The sequence below is a fragment of the Mizuhopecten yessoensis genome, unplaced genomic scaffold, assembly GCF_002113885.1.
Source record: "Mizuhopecten yessoensis strain PY_sf001 unplaced genomic scaffold, ASM211388v2 scaffold10799, whole genome shotgun sequence".
Classification (NCBI taxonomy): Eukaryota; Metazoa; Mollusca; class Bivalvia; order Pectinida; family Pectinidae; genus Mizuhopecten; species Mizuhopecten yessoensis.
This window is the reverse complement of record NW_018408727.1, coordinates 137,576-161,645: the sequence shown is the minus strand read 5'-3', so window position 1 is coordinate 161,645 and position 24,070 is coordinate 137,576. Positions and strand designations below refer to the sequence as shown.

Sequence of the window (24,070 nt, the reverse complement as noted above, 5' to 3'; positions counted from 1 at the left end):
ACTGACCTAAAACAACTGAATTTATCCATTCCTCCTTTTCAAACAGTTCCGTTTACGTAAATATTGTTCGACTTTGACATTTTCTAGAGAAGATAACAAGACTACTTTGAAACAGTTTGTAAGGTTGACTGTCTACTTGTATTTATCTTGCTGAGGTCAAAATACTCAAGACTCAACAAACTTATCTCGGTTAAAACTCAACAAGCCTGTCTCCGTTAACCTTAACAGATTAATACATTTGTATTAGCAATAACACACAGCCAAAGTTTCATCCTTTTGCTGAAATTGGTTTCAATGATAGAATAGAGACATATTTCACCTAAGGTTTGTTTGGATTGTTTGTGTTTTATGTCCTATAAACAGCTATGGTCATTTAAGGACGTGCCAGGGTTTGGTGGTGGAAGAAAACTGGAGAGAATTAAACTGGAAAGAAAAACCACCAAGCTATGGCCAGTACCTGGTGACTGCCCCACATAGGCAGCAAACCAGTGCAACCCAGTAGTGGAGGGCTAGTGATTGTAGATGGCGACCCTGGCCCCTTTAATTTAGTTAAAGTGTATGATCCATAGAAAAAAATTCCAAACAAATCAGAAAACTTAGTAACAGTCTAAATTGGGTCTGAATCAAATTTATTGTTTTCCCAGATGGAAACTAGAGCGTTAATTATCTCCCGACTGCGTCTCCAAATCTAAACATTGTAAAGTTATGACGAATGCCAAATTACTACAAGAATCTGTCACAATAGGTGTCCTGATAGCATGTCCAAGTTTACCGTTAAAAATGTTGTATCTCGCCCCAGTAATCTCGAGAGATCCTCAGATTAAACACGGTCGGTGATCCGCGACAGCGCCATTGTCCAGCTAGGCTACTTAACTGCTAAGTATGACAATAGACTTGTTATTGACAAACACTTTGACAATTCCGTCCACAATCACACCTAAAGGGTTTGGGTCTGAATGTCCGGTCACGGAACACGGTAAAACAGGCTACGTGTGAGCACACGATATATCACCAGTGCCATTTCTGGATGATAACCGGAGTTGTGTTGTCGGTAAAAAATACCCCAGTGGTACACGGTGTCAGTACACCAACTTCTAGGCCAACATCAAGATTAAAATCTTTTTTGAAAATGTTGCAATTTTTTAATGACCTTGGTCAGGTATTTTTTTCTCAAGTCTTGACATATTTTTTCCTTTGAAAAGATCTTCAAATTTCAAGTGCACAATAATTTTTGAAATAGTTAATGGTATATCTTAGCCTTTAAACATAATACACATTGTCTTAAAGTCTATTAAACTTCTAAAAATGTATCATAGGTGTAATAAATTTGTAATATTTAAAACATAAAAACTTGTTACAACTCCTATTAAATATCATAATGAACTGACCTGTTTAGCACGTTAACTTGACTTTTAGGTAGGATAACGCCACTAAACACTATAACATTACTAAAACTTCCTTCTCAAACACTTCTCAGTACTACATTTAGAATTAACGAACTTAAAAAACATATTCCTGAACTTATGAATCCATTTTTGACAAAATATTTCAAAAGTTTTTTCTTCTTAAGAAGAAATTTGGGTCATTAAAAAGAAGCATTTAGAAAAGCGTGAAAGATAAGATCTTAAGTGTATCACACATAATGCTGTTTTATTTTATGTCATATATATTTTCACATAAATTTGCATTAAACTTAAATTTTGAATTTAAGTATCGCACAATTATGCAATCAGATATACAAGTTGAGTGAGATACAAATGAAAGTCCTCTGAAATAGATACAGAAATGTTCATTCATAAATTAAGTTTATGCCAAATATACAGAATTCAAAATTCTGCCCATGTTTTGCCATAACCACCATCTCGGAAGATTTGTGCTCCCATTGTCCATGTCCCAGTGAGGGCAGCGTTTACCAATAGGTAAATGTGTCTGGTGTTACAGTCGTAAAAACCCTGTTCACATGTCAAATTTCATAGCTGATTTTACTACATCCTTTAAAACGAATACTTGAAAGGTGTTTTGTCACTGTTCAGAAAATTTTTCATTTTAATATGTTATAAAATGTTTGTCATTTTCCTCATGAACGTATACCTGTACATGTGATAATATTTCGGAGGGTGACACCGGTTACAGCGTTAGTACCCGTTACCAAACGTTCTGGGGGGTAGGTTACATTTATTTATCAGGTGTTTTATAGTCTTAGGACCCATTTAACGAACACAAATTTGACAGTGTACGATAACTACGACTTTTCCTCTCACAAAAATTGAACTTAAAAGTTGTCGTCTCTCCCATGACCATATCAAACTTTTATGGACACAAACACATAAATGGCTATACAGCGTCATGCCGCCGCCTCCTTTCTCCGTGTGATTTCTCTGTTTCGTAGTACAATTAACCAGTCTGAGATGGCTGTAAAATCATCGACCCATGTTTCAAATCTTCTACACAAACACAATAAATCTTGTTTTTGTAAATTGATTGATGTACAGTAATTGTCAATTCCATAGTTAACTGGAGTTATCAGTTTCAGTTGACATGGTGAATCTGCCTTTCATCTGGCAGCGCAAACAAGGGCAGGTATGAAATAACAAAATTCTCCCGTGTTTAACAGTCGCCGTAATACCTGAGAAAATATCTGTGGGAAATCTAACCGACCAATGGCTACATACCACCTTAATGTACATTTTTACTGTACAAGAACATTAGAATGAAAATGAGGGGTATCTTATACCCAGGGATAAGATCACCCTCGGGACTCGTAATCCGAACATCTCACGCTTAAACGTTTTATACTGATATAATCAGCATCAGGCCAATTTGCGCCCGATTTATTGCGTCGAGATTGCATGATTTATAGAGGAATTTATCAAAAAATCGGAGCATCTTTTCCCTCAAAGTGTATTTTCATAAAAACTTTCATTTAAAATTTCTTTTGTTGCATAAAGAGATGCCTATATACGCAAACATATTTTATAGAACACAGAGATGTGGAAGCATCTTTAATCATAAGTCAAATTAAATGTATATGAAAATGAAATGCATCGGTGATCATTTTCATATTGATGCATGAGAACATTCTTTGAATCTTTTTCATAACTTTTGTATACAGGAGGTGTCCGCCTTGCTATGTTGTACAATTTGTCAAATGTGAAATAACCTTTTTTTCTTCTTCTATGAATTGGTTGAATTTTAATTGAAAACTAAACGGCATCAAATTGTTATATATTTCACTCGTCATTTAACAAAGATCTGTACAGATAAGATAGTTTCCGTCCGACGTCTGCTGTTCTAGCCGAGTCCGTATCAAACTTCGCCCCTCACAGGAACTAATATAACACAGACAGTAGAGAATGGGTACTTGACCAGTTTGAACCACACTGATGAGTGATTGGCAGACTGACTTCACTACCGTTGTTTTTTATTTTACAATCTGATGGCAAATTCTTTATCTTGTCAATGTTTAAAACGCCAGGTACAAAGGACGGCCATCATGCTTAATCGACAGCCTTTGTGTATACAAATGGTTTTAGAATCTAGCAAGATGCACGCAACAACGGACATGCACATGGACACATGATAGCGCTATTGCCTAGTCGTATAATCGTTACCTCCAATCAAGCAAATACCTAATATAATGTCCAAGTGTTTTAAGCCGATACCTAGCTGACCCCGGAATGTCTCGGACTCCCTGTTTTACAGCGTTTGGCGTGACTGTATCATGTCCTGTGGAAGGAACCTGTTATCGCTAGCTCACCAGCCATGTAAAATGGGGACTTAAGGCCTTTTGTGCGCAACTCATTTACCATTGTGCCCAACTCATTTAGAATTAGCACTGAAGGAAATGGAGAAGAACCCTTTTGTTTGAATCAGAAGAAAAACAACACTATTTTCAATTCAGCATATCATTAAAATTCCATTAGGTTCGAGTACATGTCAGGGAAAAGTTAAGTTCCACTGGTTAACCTGTGATTTCACATAACCTCTAACCCCAGGTCCTTCAGTTCTCAAGAGCTCAGGCTACAGTTGATGGTTGATGTCATGTGATCTGTTCTGCGGTCTTTATTATCAAATGACACATATAAAAAAATGTGTACGCATGGTTCTTTCGAACAAAAGACAAAAGTCACGACTTCAATGAAAACCTCTAAACTCTTCAAGAAAGTAAGGGTCACCTACACTTCCCCAAATACTCCTGAAAATAGGAAAATGCTGCCACACAAAATGTCCTCCATTTTTTTTTTTTATGATTGTCCAAAGGTCACAACTGGTAGTTTCAGCCTGATGACAATTAAATACTGTTTCAGCCTGATGACAATTAAATACTATCATTTACCAAAAGACTCAAGAAAGCCTTAAAAAGATTCGAAAATGCCATTGAGGTAGTTGCCTATGGCAAAAACATGCATAAACATATACCCATAGACCCTGTAAGGCCTTTACTCAAGAGTTTTGTGAAGGTCTGGGACATGGTTGCCTGTGGTATAAGAAATATTAACACTTACACATAGACTCAGGAAGGCTTTTATGTTAAGGTATGGTCACATTAACACTTACCCATAGACTCAGGAAGGCTATGGGCACTTAATTTAACACTTACCCATAGACTCACGAAGGCTTTTAAGGCGAGTTAAATGGGCACATTAACACTTACCCATAGACCCTGGAAGAAGGCTTTTAAGGTGAGTTATGGGCACATGAACACTTACCCATAGACTCGGGAAGGCCCTGGAGATGGTTGCCCGTGAGGTGAAGGTCAGCCAAGGACACACAGCCCTCAATCTCATTGGGCAGGGTCTGGATCCGGTTCTTGGTACAATCTAGGAACATGAGCTGCTTCAGGTTCCCTATCATCTGTAAAGTACAGGGCAAAAAGTTACCTTAGAAACCTCATAATGTATCATCTGTAAGGTACAGGGTAAAAAGTTACCGTAGAAACCTCATAATGTATCATCTGTAAAGTACAGGGTGAAAAGTTACAGTAGAAACCTCATAATGTATCATCTGTAAAGTACAGGGTAAACAGGTACAGTAGAAACCCCATAATGTATCATCTGTAAAGTACAGGGTAAAAAGTTACCGTAGAGACCTCATAATGTATCATCTGTAAAGTACAGGGTAAAAAGTTACCGTAGAGACCTCATAATGTATCATCTGTAAAGTACAGGGTAAACAGGTACAGTAGAAACCCCATAATGTATCATCTGTAAAGTACAGGGTAAAAAGTTACCGTAGAGACCTCATAATGTATCATCTGTAAAGTACAGGGTAAACAGGTACAGTAGAAACCCCATAATGTATCATCTGTAAAGTACAGGGCAAAAAGTTCCCGTAGAAACCTCATAATGTATTATCTGTAAAGTACAGGGCAAAAAGTTACGGTAGAATCCTCATAATGTATCATCTGTAAAGAACAGGGCAAAAAGTTACGGTAGAAACCTCATAATTTATCATCTGTAAAGAACAGGGTAAAAAGTTGCCGTAGAAACCTCATAATGTATCATCTGTAAGGTACAGGGTAAAAAGTTACCGTAGAAACGTCATAATGTATCATCTGTAAAGTACAGGGTGAAAAGTTACAGTAGAAACCTCATAATGTATCATCTGTAAAGTACAGGGTAAACAGGTACAGTAGAAACCCCATAATGTATCATCTGTAAAGTACAGGGTAAAAAGTTACAGTAGAAACATCTGTAAAGTACAGGGTAAATAGTTACCGTAGAAACCTCATTATGTATTATCTGTAAATAGAGTCTAGGAAGGAAAAATATGGAGGACAACACCACCCATATGTTACCGAGACACATGGTCAGCACCATACTGGGGTACACAATCTCTCTTAGGATACTTCCATACACACATAAACATGGTCTTTCAACATATGTGGGTTATCATGATTTTGGAATGCACTTGAATGCAGTGATGTCTGTTATGTCATTAGGAGTAGTTTTCAAAACACAAATGGCTGCCAGCGTCTCTCAGAGATTTTATCAATCGATGTAGGGAGTAAAAACAAAATTGTGTGGAAAGCAACATGTTCCATGGATCATGCTATGTTGATGATGGCCGTTGCCTATTTGATGGAAGATGAAAACTTCAGAATTTTGAACATTGAAAAAAGAAAATAGCTGAACAATAAATCTCCTTCTATATATGACACACGTGGATCAGGTTAGAATTTTACGGCCAAACAAGACCGTTTTGTCATTGAAATTCCACTCATGAATGTAATAAGATAGTACTGTACAAGTGATGCGCTCATCATATCAGCTTTCAAATCCACCACCATACTTAAATTTGATCTACAACTGCACAGGAAATTTAATTTAGAAAAGTTATAAACATATTTGGTTCTGTTTACGAGTTTTCCTGTTCATGAATTGAAAATGTTGACGGTTCATTTTCATTCAAAACCACCAGCCATGCCCACTAATGAGTTTTAAACTATTTCATGTGTATCGCTATTTTTTATCAAAGATACAATATTGATATTTTTCCCAATTTTGCTTAAGATTTATTAGATCTTTTTAAGAGAAACACCATGACATAGCAAACATTCATTTATTATTCAGTCTGGTTCAAAATGTAGGAAACTCTCTTGAAAATAGTCTTGATCGACATACATGTATGTTCAGAGTACGTAATGAAAGGTACCTTGAAGATAACTCCCTGACTTATCGCACACCAACTTTTAAAAGTTTAAATGATGCATGTAAGTGAAATAACAGTAATTAAAGCATAAATATCTGATTTCTCCGGGGGTTGAAATAAAACAAAGTCTGGTGGGGACAATACAGCCAGATTATCCGACGGGAGTTCACCACACAGTAAAGTTATCACAAAGACCATCTGACCCAACACCTTTCAAACCAACAATTAAAAAGAAATTCGGTATCAAGTGTCGGCGAAAAGCTCAACCAGACGTTTAAAAAATGGTGATATTGTATTCCTGAGTGTAATGGCTATGTAAAACGGTATAGATGCCTGCACTAAACCAGTAATGGCTGTGATGCACAAGAAGGTTGGTGAAAGGACTGACAGGAGATCCCCGTGACAAAGGCGTATAACTTGTGTGTACTGTTACAACGTTTTGCTGCGTTTCTGTCTGCCTTACCTGTGATGTAGAGTCGGACAGTTAACCCAGCCGTTACAGGTATACTGGGCCATAGATAACTAACTATACACGAACACCACCGAAGGATGCGACATTGACAAAACCATAGGTAGAAAACCGATATCATCAACCCAAAACTTACAGCAGGACTTAAAGATAATTCTGACAAACATAATCAAATACTTCGAGACTTAATACTTAGAAATAATCCCAAAATGAATATGGCGGGAAAAACAAATGTATTTTCAGTAATGCATGCTATGATTTCATTGAAACCAGACAGGAAGGGTATTCTGAAATCAATTTCTGCTCTCCACTAAATGCTTTCATTCAACTGTACAGCGTTAAATAGCATTCTTGTAACACTGTAGATGACATTCATGACTTGCTTTTAACTTCTGTCTAACCCCTTCAAATTCCTTTCTACATGTCAGAAACATGAGACACACAGGGGCAATGGTACTGTGGTACGATTTGAGTCAAGTACAGTAGCAGACGGCAACACCACCGCAGCCAGGTGTCAACACAGAATTCAAACATAAATGCGAAGACAGAGAGTGACAATGACTTTACACAAAAAATGCCATTACAACAGCAGTCAGACTTGCATAATTTCATGTTTTTTCTTTATTCTAATTTATTTTTGTCAGTTCATGAACATTATTCGGCAGATTTCTTTGTAAGGCAAGAGTGACAGACGAGCTCTCATTACAAGGACATTTCTGTGACAAAAAGTAATTATAAAGTTTAGTCTAACACTTGTTTTTATACTGAAAATACATGAAACTTTTCACCAGTCAATAAGAAAGCCATTACTCTATAAATTACAACACATCAAGCACCGGGACAGATATCATTGTCACTGTGACGTTGCATTTTATTAATTACCGTTTGTTTTTACCACGTTCCACATTGTCTACATAGTCATTTTAACACCAATTTTCAAAAATTCATTGCAAATATTGTGAATCTGTAAAAAATGTTTCCTCAATTTCAATATTTTGAAAAGCAATTTTGGTGTCTTTAGTTATTATTTTCTCAAAATTGTAAAAACATCGTCAGACAATTATAAAAACAGAATTTATCAACAACAATAGAAGTGCTTCCAATACGTTTGTTAGCCAGACACAAAATCTTGCTAATTAGCCAATTAGATATAATTAGCTTTATTGCGATCGTGCGAAGATCCAGACATCGTCGCGTCTAGAGACGCTAAGATGAGCAAGAATGGACGGTCATGTGACTCAAGGGTGAAACATGGATTGGCTGTTTGAGTTAACGTTACTACCAAGGGCAATGCATAACATAACAAGTCACATGATGATGTGTGCTGGCCACATGACTTATAACCTATTAAGACGATGCTGATTGGTCCAATGATTAATCGGAGTAACATGTGACTTACCGGGGTGACCTGGGCTATTTGGTTGTGGTCGCACCATAACTCCAGGAGTCCGGTCAAACTCCCGATCACGTCTGGCTGTTAACACAAAACGAATTTCACATAAGTAAATACATGCACAAAGTGTACATTAATTTGAAATTCACGTAAAAAGAAAAGGAAAATGTAACAATTACAAACATACAAAGATTTGAGAAAAACCATCAGACCTAACTTTGTAACAAAGGCAAGATGTGACCTGAATAACTTTCCACCATTCTTGTGCAAATCCTTGACCTTACAAACACGAAGATATTTGACCTTCACACCCACCCGAATCAAGACTAATAACAGTGATGTAAGAAAATATCATATTACTTAGTTTGGAACGTAATATTCAAACTCAATTACAAATATAAGTAATTGTGTAAATATTTCTGATCTTTCCCATTTGGAACTTAATGACAAAGAGGCACATGCTGATTTGCATTACTGACATTATACCATTCTGGAATCAATTATTTGCTTTGAATTTCAGTCACCATTTGTAAAGAGTAACTTGACACTAGAACCTCACACAGTGGGGAGCAATCAGGTAGGAGTGATATGCAGTGATTGTGTGATTGTCATTGTATGATTGTCCTTGTTATACCTACTGTATATACCTCTGTACTGGATCATGAAGGAAGATTTCCTTACAAATACTCATTATTTATTGACATTTAACGACACCGATTCTTTGAAGAACCCCCCAGAAGTAAAATCCTAAGGGTACTTAATTAGGGCTGGATGGGTGTGTCTTTCCTCAGTACTGCCACGTAAGCTTCTGTGTACTGGCCTCGTCTGTCCATCTGTCTGTCTGTTCTGGTTGGTTTTGTCATCTTTCCCGAGTAGTGCTCAGTCTGTCTTACTGGGCAGGCTTGTCATCTCCCAAGTAGATGCCTTGTCTTTCAGTTTGTCTTTCTTGTCTGGGTTTATTGTCTTTCCTCAGTACTATCACTGTTTGTCTGTTTTGTTTAGTTCGTCATCGCCTGAGGACTGGCCATGTCTGTCTGTCCATCCGTCTGTTTGGTTTGGTTCATTGTCTTTCCTCAGTACTAGCAATGTTTGTCTGTTTTGTTTAGCTTGTCGTCGCCTGAAGACTGGCCATGTCTGTCTGTCCATCCGTTTGTTTGGCTGGGTTAGTCATCCAGTTCTGTCTATTGTTAGTTGGGCAGGTCTATCATTTTCCCAGTACTATCCAGTGTCTTTTCTTAGTTGGGCAGGTCTATCATTTTCCATGTACTATCCAGGTCTGTCTGTGTAATTGGACAAGTTTGTTATCTCCCCTGTTTTGTCTTTGTCTGTCTGTCTGTTCATCTTCCTGTCAGTCTGGATCATCTATCCAGTGTTGTCTGTCTGTCTGTCGGTCTCTCTGGATCTGCCAACTTATTGTAACGAATGTGTCTGTGTTGGTATATATATGCTATCCTGGATGTACCCTCCTTGTATGTCTGTCCACTTCTGTCTAACTGTCTGTCCGATGATTATCCAACCCTGTCCGGAGGTCCCCATTTCTCTATCTCACACCTCCAATAATATATATAGCTTGTTTCAAAAGCCTAGTGATCCTACGTCATGTCATGTATACAAAAAGCAGTGATAGAAATACAAATCCTTGGCATTCGCCTGTCATATCGCCCATTTGTCAAGTCGGATTGTACACAGGGCAAAATCACCAAAGGCTAGAAACTTTTAAATTTAATCCTTGTTTAATCCTTGAATCCCCTTACCCATGTATCATAATACGGATAACTGTGTGTATTTTAATACAATATCATTGTGATCAACAATACCTCCGCCTATAATGGTACACCAATATGACAGCGATTGTAACACTCTGATTGGAATCAGGACTTGTTTCAAAAGAACTTACGACTTGATAATCGCTTAAACATATTTGTCATAGAGAAGAATGCAAGATTTGGCACGTAATTTTTTCCCCGTTAAATTTCGATGACACATACATAACAAAGGAGCACATTGCGTCTGATCAAACAAACCTCGACGTTTTTTTGAGTACGATCTCACAAAACACTGTCAACTTATTTATTTAAAGTACTATCATCTGCAAGTCTTAGATAAAATTGACGATTTCTTGTCACTTAAGTTAGTACTTTGAAAGAGGTACGTAATTTAATTTGGGGACAATGCTATCTCAGACATACACCGAACCAGATTCTGTTTCATACCTGGGGCTGGAGCTATTGAATCTGTAGGTTTGTGAGTAATAAATGCTGATGAGATTTTTGATAGTGTCTCGTCTAGTTGACACTCCATAGGAAATGTATCCACACATGAGTTTTGTTGACAGCTCTTCAAATCATTTCTAAAACTTTTCAACCCCTAGACATTTCACAGCCCATTGACCTTGAATACCCCTGTTTAAGTATTACAACCTTTTTGTAGGGATATACACCCTACATCTAAACTATCCATTCATACTCAAATACACAAAATCACAACAGGTCTTCTTATTCAAATCTAAACCAAAAGATAAATATGGCGTAAGAAAAGCTTAAGTGCATAACTGTTAATTGGATTTTTTTTTTATAAATTTCAATTTTCTAAAAAATCAGGATGTGATTTCAGGTACATATAGGTGTGTTTCAATAGCCAGGTGCTTACACGGCCCGGACTCATCTGTATGTAAATCAGGGGCAGACGTATGGTACATCACATTATCAACACAACACTAAGTCTCGTCACCTCATTTCTTGTCTCTTTTCTAGCTTTATGCATCAACATTGAATAATTTATATTGGAAACTTTAAGTTATAACACTGCGTTGGTCGGTGATCGCTAGTCGGTGATGGTATCAGTGAAATATACGCCAGTAAATAATAACATTTATCAGGTAATCATCTGATATCAACACTTACAGCATTAGACATGTTTTTTCTGACAGGATTATTTTCACACACGTTTACACCGGTTAAGTCATATTAAAGGTTTCCATTTACTTTTAAATCGGTGTCACCCTTACACAAAACAATTGTATGTATTAACAACAATCACATCATTATAAAGTTTTCATTTCCGAATGTTCACACCGAATATGTCAACACACCTGTAATTTGTCAACACACGTACACCTGTAATTTGTCAACACGCGTATACCAGTAATTTGTCAACACACGTACCCCTGTAATTTGTCAACACAGGTACACCTGTAATTTGTCAACACAGGTACCCCTGTAATTTGTCAACACACGTACACCTGTAATTTGTCAACACACGTACACCTGTAATTTGTCAAACACACGTACACCTGTAATTTGTCAACACAGGTACACCTGTAATTTGTCAACACAGGTACCCCTGTAATTTGTCAACACACGTACACATGTAATTTGTCAACACACGTACCCCTGTAATTTGTCAACACACGTACACATGTAATTTGTCAACACACGTACACCTGTAATTTGTCAACACACGTACACCTGTAATTTGTCAAACACACGTACACCTGTAATTTGTCAACACAGGTACACCTGTAATTTGTCAACACAGGTACCCCTGTAATTTGTCAACACACGTACACATGTAATTTGTCAACACACGTACACCTGTAATTTGTCAACACACGTACACATGTAATTTGTCAAACACACGTACACCTGTAATTTGTCAACACAGGTACACCTGTAATTTGTCAACACAGGTACCCCTGTAATTTGTCAACACACGTACACATGTAATTTGTCAACACACGTACACATGTAATTTGTCAACACACGTACACATGTAATTTGTCAACACATCTGCATTTTGTCAACACACTTGTAATTTGTGAACACATTTGTAATTTGCTTCCAAAGGAACAGAACTATGTCAAACATGAACAAGTATTATTAATGTAAATCACTTGATATTGAGGAAGACGTTTTGTCTGTAATTTTTACGAGAAATCTACTAGAAAAATGCATAAATTAGCAACAAATGACCCACCAGATCTGTGAACTCGTTGTGGCCGATGTCAAGCCTCTCAAGGTCTCCAAGCCTCGAGAAAGACTTAGGTAGGGTCTTCAGGTGGTTCTCTCGAATCTCCAGAATCTTTAGATGAGACAGTCTGTAACACAAAGGAGCACAGCCGTGTAACATCAACAAAGCTTAAACCTCAGTCAAGGATGAGATTTTTTAATCATGATTTCCTACAGACTTACATTGGTCAATGATTGGAACTTGTAATCATGTAATATGACAACCTCTCATAATGATGATAACCTACCACTAATGACTACTAAATGTGACGATTTTAAATTTTAATTGTTGAATCACTTGTTCATTTATCAATTGATCAGAAATCGAGCTGGGGTAACAAGCCTAGCTCATAGATCACTGTCGAGACATCAGAAATGTAAATTACTGGTCACATTCATTACGTATGCTGACTGATGTTAGAATTATTTAATCCACAGGTTACTGAGAAGACACATCTTAGGGGGAAACAACAATAAAACAGTGTAATTTGTGTATCAAGCTTCAAACAGACAGTGATCAGATGCCCTGGAGTGGGCTTGTCCTACACACGAGGACAGCACCCCAGGCAAACCAGGGGGAAACAATTAACCCATGTCTCTGTAAGTGGAGAAGTTTCTATACTTCTTTGATCTAGTTTATAATACCACTGATCAGGGTATTCCCGGTCAAATAGCATACCTGAACATCTGGCCACCTACAGGGTGCACTTGGTGGAATTACAGAGGGCTGGAGACAGAGGAGGGGCAGAGACAAGGGAGGGGCAGAGACTGAGGATGGTCAGAGACAAGGGAGGGGAGGGGCAGAGACTGAGGAAAGGCAGAGACTGAAGAGGGGCAGAGACTGAGGAAAGGCAGAGACTGAGGAGGGGCAGAAACAGACGAGGGGCAGAGACAGAGGAGAAGCAGAGACACATGAGAGGCAGAGACAGAGGAGAGGCAGAGACAGAGGGGGGCAGAGACTGAGGAAGGGGCAGAGACTGAGGAGGGGCAGAAACAGATGAGGGGCAGAGACTGAGGAGGGGCAGAGACAGATGAGGGGCAGAGACTGAGGAGGGGCAGAGACAGAGGGGGGCAGAAACAGAGGAGGGGCAGAGACAGAGAAGGGGCAGAGACAGGCAAGAGGCAGAGGGGGGCAGAGACTGAGGAAGGGGCAGAGACAGAGGAGAGGCAGAGACAGAGGGGGGCAGAGATTGAGGAAGGGGCAGAGACAGAGGAGAGGCAGAGACAGAGGGGGGCAGAGACAGGCGAGAGGCAGAGGGGGGCAGAGACTGAGGANAGGAGAAGCAGAGACAGAGGAGAGGCAGAGACAGAGGAGAGGCAGAGACAGAGGGGGGCAGAGACTGAGGAAGGGGCAGAGACAGACGAGAGGCAGAGACAGAGGAGAGGCAAAGACAGAGGGGGGCAGAGATGGGTGACGGGCAGTGATTGGGGGTCATAAGTGGAGGGACAGAAGAGGCATTGGAACAGGAAAACATTCCTTTTATTCACAAATGTTTACTGTTGTCATGCACTTTCAACAACTGGTTCCTATACAGGGACCCTACACAGAGGGTAAGAATACTCCACAGGCAAGAAACCTTTACATTTCATTCTGGGGTATCTCTCACCAGGTTACCAATATATTGTGTATGCAAAACACCTATTTATCAGTGTAACACTAGAGAAAAAAATTCAATCTTAATATGCGAGTATTGTGGAGTGGACAGGATTTTTTTTTAAATATTCATAATCGTACCTTATTTAAAGCACGACCATTCACAACCCTACCACTTATAACCCAGAGTGATAAAAATGTCATCATTTTTTCTAAGTTTGATCTTATTTTTAGTTTGTCACTTGGTGAAAATATTTGATCAAGTAGCACTAGATTGACCATTGAATGCGAACTCATGCTGAGTTGTAATAACTAAATGTTGTATTCGTTTAATATTAACTCAGGAAACCAGAACAACTCTCGACCATTACGATACTCGTACTACTGAGCGAACCATGAGGATACGTGTACGTACCAAAGTCTCCTCGATAGAAGTTTATAGTGGAGGAATTTGAGTATCTTGGGAGGCGGGATAAGTGATACACTTACATGTTCAAGTGTACTCCAAATACTTATATGTCCTGGGAGGTGGTAATACTTGAGGAAAAATTCAGGCTGGGGAGGTATACATGGATGTGGGGGGTGGGGGTCTATCTGCCAAAGTGTCCTGGAAGGTGGTAATACTTGAGGAAAAATTCAGGCTGGGGAGGTATACATGGATGTGGGGGAGGGGTGTCTATCTGCCAAAGTGTCCTGGAAGGTGGTAATAGTCAAGGAATGAAATGTAAAGGGCGAGGAAGGAATCATGTTTGGGGGGGTGGGGGTCTATCTGCCAAAGTGTCCTGGAAGGTGGTAAGAGTCAGGGAATAAGAAGTTTAGAGCAAGGGAGGATTCATGGGAGGGGGAGGTTGGAATTGGTACCTACCTGCCAAAGTGTCCTGGGACACGGTACCAATCAATAAATGAGGGGTTAAGGGTGAGGGAGGATCGATTCACGGAAAGGGGAAATTTACCAACCTACCAAGTTGTTCTGGGAGTTGGTAATAGTTGAGGTCTGAAAAGGTAGAGGGCAAGGGAGGATTTATGGTAGGGGGAAGTTTTGCCTACCTGACACACTGTCCTGGGAGGGTGGTAATAGTCGCATAATGGCGAGGAAGGATAAGGGCGAGGGAGGATTCACGGCTATAAATAGCGTCCTAGGAGTTAATTATGTACATTATAGTCAAGGAATTAGTGATTAAGGGTTAAGGGAATGAGGATTTCATGGACGGGGCAAGGTTTTCCAACCTGCCAAATGTCCTGGGAGGCAGTGATAAATGGGGAATTAAAGCTTAAAGGGAAATAAGGATGCCGGGAAGGTGACGGTGGGTACCTACCTGCCAAAGTTTCCTGGGAGGTAGTCAAGGAATGTGTCATTAAGAAACAGTTGAGTTAGGTTGAGGAGCTGTGTGAATCCATCGGGTAACCTGAAAATATACAAACGACGTAACATCAGACATTACTCTGATAACAAAAACACTGTGATGGCATCTCAGGAAAAAAATGATGGCTTCAGACAAAAGTGTAAAAGGGAATTCATTTAAAAAAAATCAAAAAATCATTGCATTTGATCTTGCAGTCCACATCAGTCAACAAAACCTAACATACCAGGTACATAACTACAGCATAGAAATGTTTATATAACATATATATGTAAGATGATGAACAGTGTTAAAGACAACTTATCAGTTTACATCTTAGCATAACAAAACAGAGATATGGCAAATGTTTGTCTACTTACTATACAACACTGTTTTCTCCGATAACAATGCTACTTTTTTTTAATTTAATTTAGTCAAAATGGGATACAAAAGGGACTGATATGCACACCGAAAGTTTCTCATTACCCAATTAAACATGCAAGAATGTATCAACATTTTAATTGAGACTGTAACTTATGGAATCTTCGTAGAAGAGTTGATACACACTGAAAGTCTGTAATTTTACATCAAGATCAGCCATGCCACCTGTGTGGTAAAATTACAATACAATATCTAAACAATGCAGGAGTGTTAAACAGAAATGAACACCTTTTGGTAAGTTCCACAGCCGTATGATGTCCCTTTTAACATCTACATACTAAACTTTTTATAGTACAAGACCATAAAGGTTAAAACGGTCACCTCTGGGCGATTTCATTTTAGCATAAATCCTCGAAATATTTCACTATTTTTCAGTATACAAAGTTTTTCTCAGAGGGAATCGAGGAAAAAATAACAGAAAACTGTTTTTTATAGCATTTTTTTGTAAATATTTCACTATTTTTCAGTATACAAAGTTTTTCTCAGAGGTAATCAAGGGAAAAGTAACAGAAAACTGTTTTTAAAAGTTTTTTTTGTAAATTATTTTCCACATGTCTCTTGAAGTTAAATCTATTGATCACAAGCTAATCTTTAATATGCAGCACATTTCAATTCAATCAGAAATATTTTTTACAATAGCCGCGGTATATTATTGAGTTTCCCATCGAGTCTGGGAATCAGTATACATGACTGGACCTCATCTAAGTATTGGAGAAATCTACTAAAGCTTCTATATAGTGTACAGGGGGCCTGAAACATGCACTCCGACATGCAAGTTCAATTTATCAGTATTCACATGAGAATAAAAGCAGATAACAACACACTTTCAAGGTTTTATTATTGAACCATGAATGCATAAAAAAGAAAAACCAAAAGATGGTTTAGATAATTCCACACAAAGACAGACTCATAAATATTTGCGGATTTTTTTCTTCAAATTTTACGGTAATATTGAATGATTTTCTGGCGTCTTATCGAGGAGATAATCACAGCTCTTACAGTATGCACCTGGCTCAGGTAGAGTCTAAACCTAATCAATATGCACCTCATTATGCTGGGTCAGTCCCTGGTCACAGGTAATGATCCCACAAAGGGCGGTGTTAATGTCGAGCCACTTGGGCTCATAATACAGCACTCGTTACCATACATAATGAATTTAACATTCCAACTTCAATTTATCACGAATTTATCTCCAAACAATATGTTTATCTAACCCACAGGCCTGTGTCAGTGAAGGCGAAATGTTTTTAAAGTCTTTCTTTCCTTTCTGAAACCCAATAAACATAGACTTGGTCCAGCTAAGGGAAACTTTTCAATTACGGCAAACAATAACAGCTCGACCATTTTATATCCTCCGATTTTTATCTTCAATCAACGATTTCTTTGATCTTTCTGAATAGGTGATAATTCTCCAGTAACTTGTGCTGGACTGGACTAAAAGCATGCAGGGGCTTTAACTCTGAATAACTGGGTCTGTCATTAACACTATATCATATGCTTGTACTTTTGTAGTGGCCAGATTCTTGCGTCTACCTGTCTTTATCCACATCCACCTGTAAATCTACCTTTAGAATCAACATCACCTGAACTAAGCCGTTAATTGCTCTCACCTTCTTAATAGGAAAATTATTGACCAAATAAATTAAAACGTGATAAGAGGACCGTCATGAAGAAACTTTGATCTGAACACCATCACAGAAAACCGTCACAGACACCCCAACCTGTCACCAATTTGTTGTGTGGATCAAAACTGGGCAACACAAACATGGGATAAAAACTATCTGCTTTCTGGACCCTGGTTTGATCACAGAGTGACGGCATCCCTTATGATTGGGCTGCTTTAGAACTAAAAAGGTTACAGTCTCGGCCAGAACAGCAAACAGTCTTGTTGACCAGCGGTGTACACATTAGTACAAGACACACCAACACAGCAGCTGAAGTAGTTTACATTTCTTTTTTTATTAATTGGGTACTTAAGTGAGAATCGATAACACTTATATAACAGTCAATGGGGAAGGATGCATGGCTATATATATCCACCACCTGTGTAGTATATGAACAACAGCCAACACATGACAGCCATCGATAAATCTCCCGTGTTAGAGATATATATCTGTCTAACCAACTGTGTCCGACCACAAAAATCAAACTGTGATTGAAAACTCAATTAAGTCCACACACATTACACAAACAGAAAAGGGGAGTGAGATTTGTGGGTGGGTCTAACAGACAAAGTTTTACAGGCCAAGGAGACCTTAACTGTGGATAACTTTCCATCTGTCAGCTACTACGTCCCCGTCCCCGCCACCTGTCTGTCACCCAACTCAATTCAGACGTTATCTCCAACGTTATTTGTAAGCCAGATATCTTAAAACTCTAGATTTTTGTGTCTTTTTAAATGAAAGTGAATGATAAATTCTGATAAATTGAAACACTGTGAACTTTGATGACACTGAATTGTAAATTCAGTTCGGAACGCCCAAGTGGGCGTCCTTTTCTGACTACATATACACATCATGCACCTATACACCAACATTGGCGATCCTAGCAGAGCTCCCAGTCCTGTGTCGACCTCATGCTTTCTGTTGTATACTTTAGTAAGCTGCGATAAATCTTCCCTCTAAATCCTATTTATACATCACAGGAAACATGAATTTTTTTCCCCCTCTAAAACAGGAACTTAAGACACCAGAATAAAATATAATAAGCTGATCATTTTTTTTTTTTTTTTTTATCAAATTATGTGAAAATTCTGTTGACAGATCTGCTTGATGAATGCATGAAGAGTGAATTCCTTGTATGAATGACCAGTAATGACCTACCATTCAACCTAGGTAGAATGGAATGGAATGGAAACATTAAGATCCTTATCACACAACATAAATCTTGGGGCAAGTGCTTAAACCAATTAACATTAGAAAATATCAGGACAATTTTTCTGTCCAAAATGCTTTCTGTCCGATACTACGTCTACTCTACGACATATTCTACAGAATTTTCTAGTGATACATACACAAGATTATAATGGGCGACCGTGCCTTACAAATCGGGGTAATTTTCTCAGGTAATGGCGTACAAAGATGTGCTAGTTTAGATTTCACCCCTATCATAACTGATTGATTTCTGAAAGGAATAGATTGACACGCGTTCAGTCCACGACTATGGACAAACAAAACATAGAAAATGGCCACCTCATTGCCTCGATCACCTTCACATTCAGACAGCCAAGTTTTGTTGGTATTATATATGCCAATAACAAACCGCCGGAATTACATTTTAAGTGCCCCAAAACGTTTAATTTCCTGAATAGAATGCAGAGAAAGCAATAAAAAAAATAGCCAATAAATATGAGCAGATTGAGGGATAAACCCATGCTTATGTTAGACATGTCATGATTACCGAGCCTGAACAATAACCCTTACTAACCCAACACTGTTCTTCTCAAGTCAAACCAGAAATATTTCACACAATACCTTAGCATAATTTTCGTGTCACTGTAAACAGCTTTTCATATTTTTGAAAAGCTTTAATATTTCTGTTTTCGAACAAAAGATGCAATTTCTCTCATCAAACAGACCAGCAGTAGGGTTAATATCTGCGTACCGAAAGCAACGTCAAAACACCTACTGAAAAATCTAATTATATCTTATGACATTGTGTCGCATATTCTTAAGAAAACTGACATCATTTCATGAAATGGGCATTTTTATCCAATGTCAATCTGTGATACGAAATTGACATTGTGGCAAATTCCTGGGAACTCATTGGCAACTTCCAACATTATCAATATTAGCACTGCCATTTCAACAATGAAATATGTACAAAAAACATCCCTGCTGACATCCTCACAAGTGTCCGAGCTACAGGTTACTGATATTTCTGTCTGTTGAAATTAACAAAATTATAAAACATATTATATGAATAGTTTTTGATCACATTCAGTAGTCCTGCTAAAAATATGCTATTGAAGCCGTTTTCTTGTCAAATCAAGAACTCAAAATCCAAAAATTCAAACGGAACTATTTTACAGTCAAACAATTTCTGTTCATTATCGAGTACATTGATAACATGATACAAAATTGGCATACATTGTACTTGCCAGCTTTTTGAAATTTCCATGGAGGAGATCACACATTCTCAGAATTAAAAGCATATATAAAATGAGTGTATGTACATTCTAGAGAAAAAGACACACTGTTTAATGGCATCTTTGGAGCTGTTCTTTCATATGAAATCATCAGATCTTTGAAAATAGGAATAGTTCTGAAAATTCACCGATTGAAAATGCAAAATTTCAGGGCCAAAAATCGGGAGTCTCCCTCCTAAATAGGGAGGGTCAGCAAATAGGAATTGCTTACTTATTAAAGTCCAATTAGACCCAACAAATAAATCACATGGTTGTTTCCTGTTACATGTCTGAAAAATTAGGGTAGGTTATGGGAGATACGTAGATAGTACGTTTTATTTTTCAATTTTTTAAAATATTTTGTATAAGGTTTACGTAGGAGAAATATCTCGTCTCTAACAGTGCTTCCTTGAAAATAGCCAAAAATGTTTTAAGATATATGGTCATTCCTAATACACACTTCTGTTTTTTTCCATTTTGCTGTTGGGTAACTTATGAAATAGTGTAACTAGCAATTGACGACTGGCTGTAGATCAGATCAACACCAATCAAATAGCACACAAAATGTTTTTGTTTCGGACTTGCATACCTGGTCCTGTTTTGAAAGTGGACAATTTTGGCATAATGTGTCACGAATGTACACTACGTACTTCATAAATCTTATCCTAAAAACATACTTACAGCAATGTATGTTCCAAAGAGATTTGTCGATTATTTGTTAAAAGGTTTAGACTTTCTAACAAGGATATGATTTTCTCGCTGCATAATTTAATGAGGGCACCAGAGGTGGCTCAATGGGAGTGTAGGTGCCCGAGCACAATCAGCGTGTTACCAGGAGTCAACAGGACCTGACTTGTGCTGCCTGTGGTGACGGGAACAAGGCAGCATTAGAGAGTTGGTTTCTGTAATTAGTGTGTAATACGTAGGTTTAAACTATGATTGTGACATGTCCCAAAGCTGGGGCCAAATCACATTACCGCGGAGCCACAAAGTCACATAATGAGGTGTCGATCTTCGGGGCTCCTCAGCTGTCTTAACACGCTTTTATCCAAATAAATCTGCTACTAACAGTTTTGTATTGCCAGATTTCAAAGCCTAAGTCGTGGTCCGGGCGTATCTTTATTTTGGGTCGAAATCCTGTCTAAGTAAATACTGTCGAGTCAATGACATCAGAACAGTTTTGTTCACACTGGAATTTCAATTGCAAAGATGTTTTGTTCGGGTCAGGCACCAACCCTACCCCAGCGAAGAATACACCAGGCTATCTGTTGACAACTTAAACATAAGGACTCCATCGTATCTCTCTGACCCTAACTGGAGTCTATTGTCTGCAGGAATAAATCACAAACCATATTTCAATATAGAGCGACCGAATAGCATGTTCCTGGCCAGCCCATATACAATTTACATTGACCCAACATCATACAAACAAATTGAACAACACAGCCGAGATCATTCTCTGAGAAAAACTAGATTAGCATGCGTGATTGTATATACAACAATCTCAGTCGCTACAAAAGTACTTTTGGTCATCAGATTTACCATTGTGGAATTATTTATTTTTCAACGGCCCTAACTCAGTTTGTTGGTAGCACAAACATCTTGTATAAATTAAACCCTTTATTGAGTTTGATCTACATAAAAACAAACAACCCCCAAGTAAACACTTGGACAATACAGCTCTCTCTACTCAGACTCTCACGGCATCGCCAACGTAATTCATCCTAAAAACACCTACATAAGAAACACTCCAGTTATTTAATTAGATTTTCATGTTTATTAAATAAAGATTGGAAAACCATCTCAACATTACGTGGACAGGGATAATCATCTCACGACTATAACGGGTAAAGTAGAATTTGCATGAAACCTTGAAATCAAATTACACATTGTGTCACTTTCCCAGGATGTTTGCTATAGTATTGAGTCCGCAAACAGGGTAACAGGAAAGTGTTATTTATTCTGCTCTGCTTGTTTATCGAAGATTAGCTTTCCGCACATGTCCTTGTCAGCTAGTGTGCCTGTACGATATCCCACCTTACCTGTGCTAGATACAATACGTATGTACCCTAAATTTTTCACACATATTTTTTTTCAAAATTTTCATTTGCATCATACTGTATATATATGAGATGAGTATGTTGACATTATGGGCGTTAGGAAGGGGGAGGAATGTGTGATATATGGACTTCTAAATACATTCTCTAACAGAACTTGTATGTCAACCTCCCTTATCTTACATTCTATTTTTTTTAAACCTTTACGGTATAGACCACAGGCCGGGTGAGTTAATTCGTATCTGTGATTTTTTACATTTGCATTTGCACCTTTCACTTAGTAAATCAATTTTTGCAAGAATCAGATCGGTTTTCAGACAGTCGACTCTTGTGAACTTTGCATTTCAGCTGTTGATTATATTTACATGTGAATAATATTTCAATTGATAGCGAGATTTAATCAAGTTTAATGTACATTTTACGGCAGAAATAAAGCGCACACTTGAACATTCTAAATTGGCCCCCACTGTAAGTGTGAGAGAACCGACATAACAATTTGTCTGGGAGGCGTTGATCGGGCAAGATACACCGATACCATGAAATTGCTGGTGTTTACTACTTTATCAAGATTGTTTTCTTTGAAAATACCGCCTAGCAATAATATACAAAGATAATTTATGTGCATTTATGTAATTTGATAACCAACCCAAGTGAAGAAATCTACAATTCTGATATTTCATCCGATATGTTCATTTCAAAATACACAGCTTTGATCTAAACAAAAAAGTTTTTATTCTGTTAGAGAAATTCCACATTGGGCACGCATGAATTATTTCACTGTCCCCAAAAAATCTATAACTGATATTAATAGGTCTCTGCCATTATCCTTAGATCGTCTTTTCCATCATAAAAAGTCTCAGAAGTTTTGATATTTCATTCGAAGTTTTCTATATAAATGAAAGCAATGCAGTGTAATCTCAGCAGCATTTCAGATCGCCATGGATACAGTCAACTAGTCAAATCAACAGTCATAATGCTAGACGAAAAGTCTTGATTTAAGGATTGAAATACATATTTCTAACATTAATGACGGTATGCCACATATTTTTCGCAATGCTATCATATTCCATGATGTGCAGTATACATAGCGCATTTTGGAAAATATATTTGATTAAAACTGTGTTGCACCCCAGCATAAATGTTAGAAATATGCATTTCAATAGATAATTTTATGTTCAAATCAACAAATAGAATATTATTTTGATCATTCTTTTTTGGTCTCGTATGGTTCAAAATATATTTTAACCAACGGTTTTACCAGTTGGCAGAACAGTCATTTTAGTGGAAACAAGATTCTACATTCTTATATTGGCTATCCGCAGTTCCGTCAAACGGGGAATGTCAATCAGAAACTATTTCAGAATTTCCATCATAATTTCGATTTGACGTCAATATCATGAGTGGTCCCCAATTATACAAATACATGTACTTTGACAGAAATACCCAAACACTTTCCGATTTGAATACATCCATGTGTAATGGTCCTTACTGTTACTGGATTATAACAACATTTTTGGTTGGTAGGTTTGTTCCAAGACTGTACAAAGGAAATGTGAATATATCATCTTGGCAAAAAATTGCTTCCCCTCTAGTAGATTGTATCTACAGGGCAACATGAAAATTAAGATATTTTGCAGGTGTTATCTGCATCATTAAAGGTGAAGCTCTCCCTGGTATTTGTCACAACGATAGTCCAATTGTAGATAATTAATGTTCTACCAGTTTCTATCCTAATCCAGATCAATGAATATTCACGAAGATTATTGATATCATGCTTATCTCCATTGCCATTCAAGACTCTGTGTGACTAAGATCACTGTGTGAGATTAATTAATTGGCCCAGGTGTAAGTTAAGCCCTCCGATAGGTGTGATATCGCAGACTACCAACAGAAATGTCGAAGATTCCCATCTCAGATACCATCTACCTATGTCACCTGTTTTATAGACTTTATTAATATTAAATATTTAAAATGTTAAAATTGTCACTTATA

The 24,070-nt window shown here is 37.8% G+C and overlaps 1 protein-coding gene across 5 annotated transcripts in view; it reads right to left on the bottom strand.

The window, feature by feature from the left end:
• The window catches only part of LOC110462535 (erbin-like), a 77,326-nt gene that overhangs the window by 26,918 nt on the left and 26,338 nt on the right, over nucleotides 1–24,070 (bottom strand). For all 5 annotated transcript variants that reach the window (XM_021516512.1, XM_021516513.1, XM_021516514.1 and 2 more), the window contains exons 5-8: nucleotides 15,431–15,520; nucleotides 12,489–12,609; nucleotides 8,520–8,594; nucleotides 4,710–4,854 (exon numbers count right to left, since the gene is read on the bottom strand). In XM_021516512.1, the coding sequence (XP_021372187.1) occupies nucleotides 4,710–4,854; nucleotides 8,520–8,594; nucleotides 12,489–12,609; nucleotides 15,431–15,520 (431 nt within the window). The remainder of the gene's footprint in view (nucleotides 1–4,709; nucleotides 4,855–8,519; nucleotides 8,595–12,488; nucleotides 12,610–15,430; nucleotides 15,521–24,070) is intronic.